Consider the following 13,963-nt stretch of genomic DNA (forward strand, 5'->3'; position numbering starts at 1 on the left):
GTTTGGTTGATCTCCATACAACTCAGTCCAAAAAGCTTCCACCCGCTCAGGTGTTGGATAATTCCCGGTAACATCGGTCTTTGGTGTCAGAAAGCGTGAAGGGCTGGATCGAAACAACGAGTTGTCGACCAACCGCTTCAGCCTTTTCTCTAGTGACTTTTCGGCAGTCACTAGAGCCCGCAATTTATTGAGAGACTCTTCCTTGATGACAAGAAGAGTACTCTTATTCAGTGTGTGATGACGCCACCGAAGTTCAGCAGCAATGCGTCGAATTCGGGGCGTGTATGCTCTTTGAGTTGTTTCAAACTCAATCACACACTGAATGCGGGAGACCTGTTTCCGGGATCTGTCAATTTTGAGTCCAAGTTGTGAGATGCGCTGTCTCAACCTTGCCTCGATCGAGAGACAATGTCTCTCTCTCGAAAAAGCCGAAACTGCTGCACCATACACAACCTGGCTCACAGTGAGCAGGGTGGAATCCTCCAGGATGTTTGCACGGAGATCTTCATTTACCGCTTCTAGCTGTTGTTGGGAGTAAGTTATCTTTTTAGATATACTTACTTGCCGTCCTATAAAGGGATTGTTGTCATCCAAGGAGGAACGGCGTCGCTCTTGGTGTAATTGCGCCGGAAAGGAAAGTCTATTAGACTGCCTTCTATCCGGCACAAGCGATCTTCTATTACGCCGAAGATAAGCGGCATAATTACGCAGGTGTTTAGGCGTAAAATGCTCTAGCTCCGGATGCATATCACTCCAAAGAGTGTGCATCCGGGCCATATAACCGCTCCCCCCGGCTCGCTACGTTGGTAGCACACCAAGAGGTCGACTCGTAGTTCCTCCGTCCACTTAAAGAAAGTCCTTAAAGCGCCAGGGTCGTCATCGTTCATCGGGTCCGGCGTGCTCCTCCCACCTGATGAATGGTCCTCATCCGAAAAGGACCGGTTGTGGGGAGCACTTCTGAGATTACGCCTTGTTGTAACTCAGTATTTCAATGCAGTGGGTAGTTGGCCCACTGCATCGGCTACGTCGTTCGCCTACAGACCTGGTGTTATGGTCTGCGTTTCCCGCGATGCGCCGCTTGGAGGCCACGTAGCAAGCACCGCTATTATTATTATTATTATTATTATTATTATTATTATTATTATTATTATTATTATTATTATTATTATTATTATTATTATTATTATTATTATTATGTGACGGGTGGGCCTACCCTCCCGTCAATATTATGATATCCTATATATATTTTCTATAAATCGATGGGCCAATTTGCCCACCTGAATTAGTCACTGAATTTCCGTTGTATTTCTAGCCTGACTCTGGTTACCGAGAATCGCTGCTTGCACGTGTTGCTGAGGAGACGCTTTCTCATGGGAACCGAGCGAACAGGTACTCTAGCACAGGGAACCGCTTTCGGCGCCTTGATACCATTTTCTGCTGACTAGGGAACTTGACAATAACCACCTAGTTCCTCAGGGTGGAATAATCTGAGTTCAACCGCGGAATAATACAAGTTCCGCGCAGTGATACAGGTGTTTGGCGGCATCCGCGACCGAGGTTACATAAACCTGGGACCTTCAGGAGGAGCGGCCTCTTGTAATCAGTCAGTTGTTTAGTCTGTCCGAATCTATGTTGAGTCCGAGTTGTCTTGCATCGTGATTAATTGTCTCCTAAGACTCTCATTCTCGTTGCTGTCCCATCTCTCTCTCTTAGTTATAGAATCAAAAGTATTGCATCAAATGGATTATTGTACTGGATTAGATTTGCTTTCATAAATAGAATTAGTTTGTAAAAGAGACTCTCAGGGCCATTTGGGGCAACTCCCATGCTTTGAGGACTCCCAATAAACAATTAGTACCGTAATTCACGAGTATTTTTCATTCACTGAGCGACCCACCCTTTTATCAACATCTAAATATTTTTCAGTAAGACGCTGAGCTAGTCCGGAGGTCTGTTTACGTGACAGGTAAATAACCAGGTGTAGGCTCACACGTAACAGAAAAATTGGCGCCCAACGTGGTTGCCGCCCAGCTAAGTGAATTGAGTGAAGTGAATTGTGCGGAAAATTTAGTGGTGAGTACCCAGAAATCGGAAAAACTGAGAACTCTAGGAAATACCCGGGTATAAAAGTAAGAATTATTGAAGAAATGGAAAAGTGAATTGAAAAAAGAAGATAATTGAAAATGAAAAAGTGAATTGAAAAAAAGAAGATAATTGAAAATGAAAAAGTGAATTGAAATAAAGAAGATAATTGAAATGAAAAAGTGAATTGAAAAAAGAAGATAATTGAAAATGAAAAAGTGAATTGAAATAAAGAAGATAATTGAAATTGAAAAGTGAATTGAAATAAAGAAGATAATTCAAATTGAAAAGTGAATTGAAATAAAGAAGATAATTGAAATTGAAAAGTGAATTGAAAAAAAGAAGAATTATTGAAAATAGGAAAAGTGAATTGAAACAAGAAAAATAAGTGAAATAGAAAAAGTAATCCAGAAAAAGAAGAATTATTGAAAATAGGAAAAGTGAATTGAAACAAGAAAAATAAGTGAAATAGAAAAAGTAATCCAGAAAAAAAAGAAGAATAATTGAAAATAGGAAAAGTGAATTGAAACAGGAAAAATAAGTGAAATAGAAAAAGTAATCCAGAAAAAAAAGAAGAATTATTGAAAATAGGAAAAGTGAATTGAAATAAGGAAAATAAGTGAAATAGAGAAAAGGAATCAAGAAAAAGAAGAATAATTTACATAGAAAAGTGAGATAATAAGGAAAGTTATTGAAATAGGAAATTAATTGAAATAGGAAGAATTGAAGTAAAGTGCAATTAAGAAATAAGGTAACTGGAATAAGAAAAGTAATTAAAACAAGTGTCCCCGAAGAAATAAGAAATTCAGTGAAACAAGGAAATAAAGTGAAAAAGAGAGAGAGAGGTCAAACAAGTGTCTCCAGAAAAAAAAGAAATAAAGAAATAGAAGCAGCTACTACAAGGAAGAGGAACATAAGCCACGCAGAGGATAAATTAACAGCCAGCAACAAAAGAACGCGTCATCAGCAGGGCTCCGAGGAAATAGGAAAGCCGACCAATCATTTTAGAGGGCACAAAAAAAAGTCGCAAAAATTGATCATATAAAAGAATTCGTTGACGAGGATCGGCAGGCGTGGTTCGACGGGTGGCGCGATAACGAATCACACAACTCCACCCCTAGTTCTGAAAATTCCGACATTGCTCTTGACGACCTTTCATTTGACGCACTAATAAACGAACGGACATTAGAGAACGGTTCGACGAACGGTGTCCTAGACGACGAATTAGAAGAAGAATTATCAGGAAAACCAGCGACGACCATGGTGGAGACAGAAGAAGCCCGGTTGAAGCGCATCATATCACTCACGAGACACATCCCAGTATTTTCAGGAGAAGATGATGTCGAACCATTTATCGACGCCATTGAATACTGTACCCCTAGGCTTAAGGATGGGGATGAAGAAACCTTCATTTTTGAATTAGCGTCTAGACTTTCAGGCGTTGCAGTAGGCAGCATGAGGACAGTCATGAAGACAGCTCGGACAATTGACGCAGTCATAGAAAAATTACGACAAAATTTTGGGCGTACCGAAGACTTCTTCGCAATATTAAATCGACTAACAAAATTATTGCAGGAGGAGAATGAGAGCGTAGCAAGATTCGGGGCACGTTTAGAAAGTATGAGAAGTCAGGCAGCTAACAAAATCGACAGGATTACACTTACAGCGGACCAAAAACAATATCGAAATAATGATTTAAATGCAGCAGCCCTGGAAACATTTATTGTAGGTCTCACACCGCAGCTATCATTTGCAGTTTCCACCCAGAAACCTAGGAACCTTACAGATGCATTGAAAGTGGCATTGGAAGCCGAGATCCAGAGTGAAAAAACGGAGGCAATGAATAAATTAAGAGAGGACAGAGTTCGCCGCAGAGAGAGAGACCACGCTAGAATCAGGTTGGCAACATACCGTTACGAACGATGCAGCTAATATTGACCAAGGTGGCCCAAAATGTTATGGATGCGGAGAGCCAGGACATTTTATACGTAATTGTCCAGATCAAAATGGGAGACGGCAGCAAGTACGGCGAGGAGCACACAACCTTCGAGGAACCGGACAACTGTGCAAGAACAACAACCACGATAATGCCAGTAATTTCTATAACAGGAGGTCGTATGGTAACAATTACTATGTCAATAATAATCAAGTCGGTCGAGGATATCAAGGTAACTACAGGGGACAAGGAAGAGGCAACAATTATCAGAACAGAAGAAATCAATGGCAGCAACAACCAGTAGACAACCGAAGAGATGGATCAATGAGCCCGCAGTATCAACAACAATCTTGGCAACAAAGACAACGACTACCTCAGAACCAGTGGCAGCAACGACCACAACAAAGACAGTATTAACAGAACCAAGGTCAACAAGAACAAATGTATAACACAAGCCATTTAAACTAGAGAAGGCCGGGGCAGCAATATCCCCCGCTGAAACCGCCGACTCAAAAACCTCGGAAAACAGCGAACGTAAGCTAAGAGAGAAAAATATTAAACTATGTGGGAAAATACATACAAAAATAAAATTCAATGCGAAGGAAGTTAAGGGCGGAAAAGCAACATTTTTAATAGACACTGGGGCAGAAATAAACCTTATTAGGGACAGCACGCTGGGAACAGAGGCAAAAATCGACCGATCAAAGAGAACGAGACTCCAAGGAATCACATCAGGAGCAGTTATAAGTTTAGGATAGGTGAAATTAGAAATCGAAGGCCAAACAACCATCTTCGATGTCATAGGGGATGAATTCAACCTAAAAGAAGACGGAATCCTGGGGTTACCCTTCTTGGGAGAGCAAGAAGTGAAGATCGACTTCAAAAACAAAAATTTAACTCTTGGCAATAAAAACTTTAAATTCCAAGAAGAGATCATCAGAATACTTAGGAGATGCGCGCATCTGGTACATGTCAAGGTGATCAATGCTGAAAAAGAGGGGTACATTCCGCGATGCGACATAGCACCTGGCGTTTATCTAGGAGATGCAGTCGTGGCTGTCAACAACGGGGTAGCATGCATGTATGCTTACAACACAACAGATGAGGAACACATATTTACAGTGCCGTACCTGGAGGTTGAAAAATTTGAAGAGAAATTAAACGAAGCAACGATACATAGCGTTTACGAGGAAGGTGCGAATGAGGAGACAAGGCAAGAACGAGCACACAAAATACTTGAGATTATACCAACAGAACACCTTGGGGAGGAAGAATTAGAAATGGTACGTCAAAATATTTGGTACGAGCCTGACATATACATACTACCTGGGGAGAAACTTCAAGCAGCAAAAGTACCACCACACAGAATACGGACGACTGACGATATCCCAATAAATGTTAAACAATACCGAATGCCTCATAATTTAAAAAACGAACTAAAATCATAAATACAAGGCATGCTGGACGCCGATATAATCGAACCTTCCGATTCACCATATAGTTCGCCTGTATGGATTGTGCCCAAGAAACCAAAACCCGACGGATCAAAAAATTGAAGGCTGGTGATAGATTTTCGCAAATTAAATGACAAAACAATTCCGAACTCATACCCGCTACCTTATATTCGAGACATACTTGACCAACTTGGTGGCGCTACGTATTTTTCGGTCTTCGATCTCGACTCAGGATTTCATCAGATTCTATTGGCAGAAGAAGATAAACATAAAACAGCATTCTCGGTTCCAATGGATCACTATCATTATAAAAGAATGGCAATGGGACTTAAAGGAGCTCCACAAACATTCCAGGGTACCATGGAGTGCGTGTTATCAGGCTTACAGGGGGAGTTATTATTCGTATACATGGACGATGGAGTAATATATGGAAGATCGTTGGAGGAACACCGCCAGAAATACGAAAAGTTTGCTGACAGATTGAAGAAAGTAGGATTGAAGCTAAAACCATCAAAGTGTGAATTTCTACGTCAAGAAGTTACATATCTGGGGCACATTATCAGCGCAGATGGAGTCAGACCAAATCCAACGAAGGTGGAAGCTGCGGAGAGATTCAAAAGGCCAACAAACGAAAAGAAAATCCGAGAATTCCTGGGATTAGCCGGCTATTACAGAAGATTCATCAAGAATTTTGCAGGAAAGGCCAAACCATTAACGGACCTACTCAAAAAAGACACGCCCTTTGTATGGGAAGAGGCCCAGGATAGTGCATTCAAAACATTGAAAAAAGAGTTATGCGAAGGAGTTACATTGCAATATCCCGATTTCGAAAAACCTTTCATAGTCACGACAGATGCGTCAGAATATGCAGTAGGAGCAATATTAAGTCAGGGTAAACTTGGAGAAGATAGAGCAATAAGTTACGCCTCAAGAGCAATGTCATCAGCCGAGCAAAATTATAATGTCACGAAGAAGGAACTACTGGCAATAATGTACGCTATAGAAACATTTAAACCGTATATCTATGGAAGGAATTTCACCTTACAAGGAAACTCTCTTCGGTGTTCCCCTCCGATTTTGATGTAACTGAGATATGTTATTCTCCGTCAAAATCTAAGAGACACGTATTTTTTTTTATCTGCGGAAAAACATTTCTAGGGGGTGAAACTACCCCTCAAAAGTTAGCCTCCAAAGGGGTGTTTTTCAAGTTTCGCATACTTGCAGTTTAAATAATCGAATGGGACCAATTGCATGATTTTCAGGGTAAAAAATCATGAAAAATGCTTTTGGTTTTATGATAAAACTATGGATAGAACAAAAGTTATGAGGGTTGAAAATCACAAAACTTTTATAAAAAAAAAACTATTCGATGGATTTCAACGAAACCAACGGCAATCGGAAGAGGAAAAAAAAAGTAGAGAATACGTCTTTCGGGGTTTTTCCGAAAAATTAAGTTTAGGGGGTGAACATCCCTTAAGCATATCTACAGTGACCACCAAGAAAATATCGTTTTTTATATTAATTTTGATATGAATTCATCAATAATAATTTTTTCGTACATTTCTAGCATTTAGAAAATAATAATAATATTATATCTTAATATTTTACTTACTTGTTTACTTCGCATCCCAAACTTTATTTTGTGTATCGGGACATCAAATATTACAAATGTCATTTAATGTGAATCTGCTTTGGAAAAAAAAAAAAAAGAAAAAATGCTTATAATGATTTATTATAATCATAATAATCATTCATCGTTATCTCATACAAAAAAAGAGATAATTATATTTTTAGTATATATGAGTCAGTATTGTGAAAAACAACATAGTATAAATAAATGTATCATTTCGAGATTAGTTTAGTTACTGCGATGTACTTCATCTTTTATAATTCAATATTATAATCGTGTTTTTTTTTTTTAATAAGTGAATAATTTAAAATTGTACGAAAATCTTTATTTTAGTACATAGAGCAAAATGAATGTCAATCCTATAAATATTATAAGACTACTCTTAACAACATTTCAAGTCATGAACATTCCAGAATCGCCAGTAAATGACGAAGAAATACAAATCAAAGAAAGTTTTGAAAATATTTTACTCAATGCTATGAACGAATACTCCGGAGTCGAAATGGTCGAAGAAAGTTCTTTGCATTTCCAAGAACCGTATAAAGATTGGACGATGGAAGTCGTGGAAGATAAAGAGTGGGCAAATGCACTAGTTGATCAAGAAACACCTATCGACGAATGCACTAAGGATGTTGAAGATTTATCTTATGAATATAAATTGAAAGCCGTCGAGTACTGGCGTAGTGGCAAAAAAAGAAATTTAAGTTTAGACAGTGTTAGACAAAAATTTAGAAAGGTACAATCTGTGCGACAGTTACGAAGATGGGCTCATACTTTAAATCAGGGAGGGACTTATAAGGAAAAATTAGCAAGAATTTGTGAATATACATTACAACATTCAAAAGCAGCTATAGAAGCAGGTTTAACCGTACATGATTGTGACATAAAAAGATGGGCCTTACAAGCTCAAAAAGAAATTGGTGCGGAAGATTTCCGTTTTAAAGCATCAACAAAGTGGATCGCGTCATTCAAAAGAGCACATCGCATCGTATCAAGAAAAATAAATAAGTTTATCACGTCCAAAACCATTGAAAATAGTAAATCATTAAAACAGCAAGCTGAGGAATTCGTCAATAATGTAAAACAAAAAATTAAAATTTATGAATTAGCAAACGTATATAATTCAGATCAAAGTGGTTTTCAGTTGGAAATGCATTCCGGTCGAACTTTAGCTGTTGAAGGAGAGAAGCAAGTAGAATGTCTTGTACAATCTGTTACTTCTACTACTCATAGTTACACAGTTCAACCAACTGTATCCGCTGATGGAAAGCTTTTATCCCCACTTTTTTTGGTTCTAAAAGAACCAAGTGGTAAATTTCGACCAATAGTTGAAACAACACTTTTTAGACCTCATAATGTATACATAGAAGCATCAAAATCCGGAAAACTTACATCAGGTACGAATTATTCTTTATTTTTTTATCTGGTTTGCGCATAAGTTATTGTTGATACAAATAGTTCATATTTTTTAATTTTCAGATCATTTCAAAATTTGTTTGGAGAGGGTGTGTTTTCCAAATGTGGGCCCAAAATCTTTATTACTAATTGAATCATGGACTGGGCATTGTCCTCAAGTTGTACAAAGCGTTAAACCAACAAATAAAGATACTGAAGTAATGATCTTACCAAAAGGTACAACTGGGAAAATTCAACCGCTTGATGTTTTTGGATTCCGAGTATGGAAAAATTTTGTTCGATATTTTTCGGATCGTACAGTTTTGATGAATTTGGACATAAACTTGCATTTACGAAATAACATTATAAAATTACAATCACTTACACATATCCAGTTGTCATCTCCTCGGTACATAAATTTATTCAAGTACTCGTGGTACAAAAGTGGCTACACAGAAGTAAAACCAGATGAGTTTGAAAATCCTGTGGATTTTGCATTTCACGGATCATGCAATTCTCATTGTGAGGTTCCTGGTTGTCAAAATATAGCAATTATCCGCTGTTCATGGTGCAAAAAGTCGTTGTGTTTTCAACATTTTTTTCATGAACATCACGATTGCAAAACATATATTGAATAGATCTGCATATGACAAAATGATGAATTTAAGTATTAAATTTCATAAACATCAGAAATATTAAATATTTTTGTAAAAAATCATTTGTAAATTATTTTTAAATTTAATTTGATTATAGTAAAGTAAAGTATAGTAAAGCATATATTGTAAGCATTTTTTCTTTTTCTTTTTTTCCAAAACAGATTCACATTACATGACATTTATAATATTTGATGTCCCGATACACAAAATAAAGTTTGGGATGAGAAGTAAACAAGTAAGTAAAATATTAAGATATAATATTATTATTATTTTCTAAATGCTAGAAATGTACGAACAAATTATTATTGATGAATTCATATCGAAATTAATATAAAAAACGATATTTTCTTGGTGGTCAATGTAGATATGTTTAAGGGATGTTCACCCCCTAAACTTAATTTTTCGGAAAAACCACGAAAGACGTATTCTCTACTTTTTTTTCCTCTTCCGATTGCCGTTGGTTTCATTGAAATCCATCGAATAGTTTTTTTTTTATAAAAGTTTTGTGATTTTCAACCCTCATAACTTTTGTTCTATCCATTGTTTTATTATAAAACCAAAAGCATTTTTCATGATTTTCCACCCTGAAAATTATGCAATTGGTCCCATTCGATTATTTAAACTGCAAGTATGCGAAACTTGAAAAACACCCCTTTGGAGGCTAAACTTTGAGGGGTAGTTTCACCCCCTAGAAATGTTTTTCCGCAGATAAAAAAAAATACGTGTCTCTTAGATTTCGACGGAGAATAACATATCTCAGTTTCATCAAAATCGGAGGGGGACACCGGAGAGAGTTTCCTTGTTAGTCACTGACCACCAACCATTAACGTGGCTGAAATCAACGAAAAGGCCTGGTGAACATCTACGACGATGGGTCGATCGATTGGAAGAATATAAGTATACAATTGTACACCGTTCAGGTAAGAGCAACTCAAATGCAGACGCGCTCTCCAGGAACCCAGTACGAGATGAAAATGGTCAGCTCCTACCGTTAGCAGAAGTAGACATGGCAAAAAGAGGAAGGAAAGAAAACACAGCAACATCATCAACGGAGCAGGGCGGTCCAAGGAAAAGAGCACGTAGAAAAAAACGAATGCCAAAAGGAATGGAGCAGTCCAGTGAAGATTTGACATTTGACTCCGAATTCGAAAAAGAATCCCACGTAGATATGGAGCTGACATCAGCAGTGGCGGGACCCTCGGGAATGCAAACAGAAAAAAGGAAAAGGGGACGTCCAAAAGGAAGCAAAAATAAACTCAAGTTAACACCAAGGCTGGAATCAGGAAATAATCGTAATCAGCGAGAATATCAAACAAGAAGTAAAGATGCTGCAAGTAAAAGCAGAAGGAAAGAGTCACTAGAAGATTCGGAGAGTGACAAAGATACAGATTCAGCACCGGAAACGCAAGGAGGCAGGATGCAGCAGTCAGAACGAGGGGAAGTGGCGGTTAACGGAAGTAATGATGAGTCAAATAGAGTAATAGAATCTGGACCGCAAGACAAGGAATTAGAGGATCGGAATAATCTATGGGGGCAGTTATTGACGGAAAACCCAGTGACGACGAGTACAGATGACTGCGAAGCGAAAACCCAACAAACCCCAAGTTAAGTGTGCCAGAGGGAGATCGCATCGATCCAGAGGAAGAATCAAATGTAAAATACACCAAGCAGCATGTAACAGATGTCAACGACAACTTTGTATTCTTCCTACCTGCCAGTGGAGACATAAATTCGGACTTAGTCGATATACTCTTGGAAATGAAGTGGATAAATATGGGAAATATACAAGAAGATAATCTAGAAAAAGGGGATGTATTAATGATAAATAAAAGAAAAAGATGGGGGTTCGGAATGATATATGCATCCAATGCTATCGGTAGAACAGATGAAGAAGTACTGGACATGGTCGTGGCATCGTTGAAACAGTTGGCAGAACAAAAACAATGCAAAACCCTACGAATGCCTACAGGGATCGAGTTACTCAGCAAAACAATGCAAGCATACTACGTATCAAGATTGAAGGAAACATTTTCAAATACGGAAATAAAAATAATTCTATGCAGCGGAAAATTAGAAGTGCCGAAAGCCACCAATAGAAGATCACTAATAAGGGACCACCATACATCGGCTGTAGGAGGACACAAGGGCATGACGAAGACGTATCGACGTATAAGAAGCCAATTCTACTGGAGGACTATGCAGCAGGATGTGAGGGACTACATCAAGACCTGTTTTATTTGCCAACAACGGAAACTGGTACGTGTAAAACCAAAGAAACCTATGGTCATCACGGATACTCCGGAGACAGCCTTCGAGAAAATATCTATGGACATCTATGAGCCACGAGAATTAACCAGACGAGGTTATAGATACATATTAACAGTGCAGGATCTACTAACAAAGTTCGCCATTGCCATTCCGCTGAAACACCAAGAGGCTGGAGATGTTGCAAAGGCGTTAGCGGAAAAAGTCATCTGTCTGTTTGGAGCACCACGAGCAATCTTAACGGATAAAGGAACGAACTTCATGAGCGAAACGATGCAAAGCCTGTGTAAATTATTTAAAATCAGACATCTCAATACAACCGCATACCACCCGCAAAGCAACGGTTCCATTGAGAGGAGTCATCATTCGTTAACAGAGTACCTGAGAACCTTCATCGACCAAAATAGAGAGTGGGACGACTGGTTGGACTTTGCAATGTTCTCATATAACACGTCAGTTCATGAAGCAACCAATTACACACCCCACGAACTAGTATTTGGACGAACTGCAAGCATACCATCAGAATTTTCATTAGGAGCAGATACGGCTGATAAAACTTACCATGACTATTTGACGACAAAGACTGGCGAGGACTAATTTAGAAAATGCAAAAAGGAAATCAAAAGAATATTACGACCGCAACGCAACAGAAAGGGTCTTCGAAGTAGGTATGAAAGTGTGGTTATTAAAAGAACCGCGGACAGACAAGATGAAATACCATTACGAGGGCCCATATGAAATAACTAGAGTTTGTGAAAACAATAATGTCGAAATAAACATAAGAGGCAAACTTCGAGTGGTACACCAGGACAAAATCAAACTGACACAGACAGCTCCAGACTCCGAATCTGAAGACTTACTATTAAATATAAACTCTGCATGAGGATGATATAACCTCCCACCCCCATTGTTAAACAAAAACGCGAAATTATATGTTAACAGATACTAAGAAGAAAATACAAGAAGCCATGGATATTAAAGAATTAAACAGGAAGATGATCACGGCGGTCATGGACGAGGACGTCATAGGAATAATCAATATCGTGCAGGACTACGGCCTAGGATATGTGCCAGAATGGAACCAGGGATACACACTCCTGGGGAAAGCTTTAACAAGAGGAATACGGGTATCAGTGAGAGAATTAATCAGATTAGGAGCCAAAATAGATGAAGCAGATCAAAAAAATTCAACAGTGCCCTTGTGTAGAGCCCTAGGCCGAGAAATGATGGAGGAAGCCTGGCTTATTATACATCGAGGAGCACGACTGGATGCCGACAATGATGACAGTGGTAACCGACCAATACACGAATTAATAATAGATAGAGATTTTGGATCAAGACGCGTAAGAGTCACGAGCAGAAGAATGTTATACCACATGATCCGACAAGGGGTGGATCTATCAGCAAAAAATAGAGGTCAAGCAGCAATCCACCTAGCCGCAAAGCAAGGTATATGGGACTTATTCAACGTCCTGCTGGAGGAAGGCTCAACAATCAACCTAGAGGACGACAATGGAAGAACAGCACTATTCTACGCAGTAGAAGGAAGACAAAAGGGAAAAGTGGATAAACTACTTCGGATGGGTGCTGGAGTTAATCACACTGATAACCAAGGAATGACGCCATTGATGATGGTCCTTAACAAACGAGTAGACTACGTCCACGCAATGAGAAATGACTGGAGCAGTGAATACACAACTCTCGTCAATATTGTAAAAATTTTGCTAACTTTTGGAGCAAAAGTGAACCAACGCACTACAGAAGAAGGCATTACGGCATTACACATGGCCGCACATAGAGGATACGAGGAAATAACTAGAATGTTGCTAATCAACGGAGCAGATATCAACGCAAAGACAAAAAGAGGGAGGTACGTTCCGCAATTCAGCAAGTATCACAGAGAAGTAGCTGACATGCCAAGGGATTACGACCCTGGTATTCCAAAAAACACATGGAACCACGCAACTCGCGGCCAAGTACAAGTATGTGACCTAATCAAATGTTGGCTTTTGAAGTTACGAGCAGGAGGTAAAGAGATAGCGGAGGAATTGAAATCAGAAATAGCATGCGTCGAGGAAAAATACGAAGAATACGAAACCATAGTACTGAATGAAATGGAGATTATGAAGAGCGTATCTACAACAAGACAGTCGATAACCCTGTTCGACGTCTGGAGGGCTTCAGAGGAGCAGATGAGTATCTATTGTAGATGCGCGGAGTTCAGGAGCATTCTAGAGGAAAAACTGAGACACACCGACTACTTCAAAGAAGAGCTGAGAGAGAAAGTGAAACGGGCATTATGAAGGAAGAAGATGACTGACACCGTAAAAGAAGAATTAGAGAAAGTCAAATTTCTACGTCATCTGCAAGGACATGAACTAGACAGAGTCATGAGCTATTTGGAAATAGAGGACTTGGTAAAAATTATGGACCCGAAAAACATCTCAACTACGGAAGAAGAATAAATGGAGACGAAAATACCAACAAAACCAACAATACCAGGGCATGAAACGATACGCGAAGTAACCATATAGGTGACGTAATC

General features: G+C 38.9%; 1 protein-coding gene across 1 annotated transcript; it reads left to right on the top strand.

Moving 5' to 3' along the window:
- Positions 1-12,350: 12,350 nt before the first annotated feature.
- On the top strand, positions 12,351-13,721 carry LOC123270073 (putative ankyrin repeat protein RF_0381). The gene has a single exon (XM_044736008.1). The coding sequence runs from the start codon at positions 12,351-12,353 to the stop codon at positions 13,719-13,721; it is 1,371 nt and encodes a 456-aa protein (XP_044591943.1).
- The last annotated feature ends 242 nt before the right edge of the window (positions 13,722-13,963 follow it).

The sequence above is a fragment of the Cotesia glomerata genome, linkage group LG8 (assembly GCF_020080835.1).
Source record: "Cotesia glomerata isolate CgM1 linkage group LG8, MPM_Cglom_v2.3, whole genome shotgun sequence".
NCBI lineage: Eukaryota > Metazoa > Arthropoda > Insecta > Hymenoptera > Braconidae > Cotesia > Cotesia glomerata.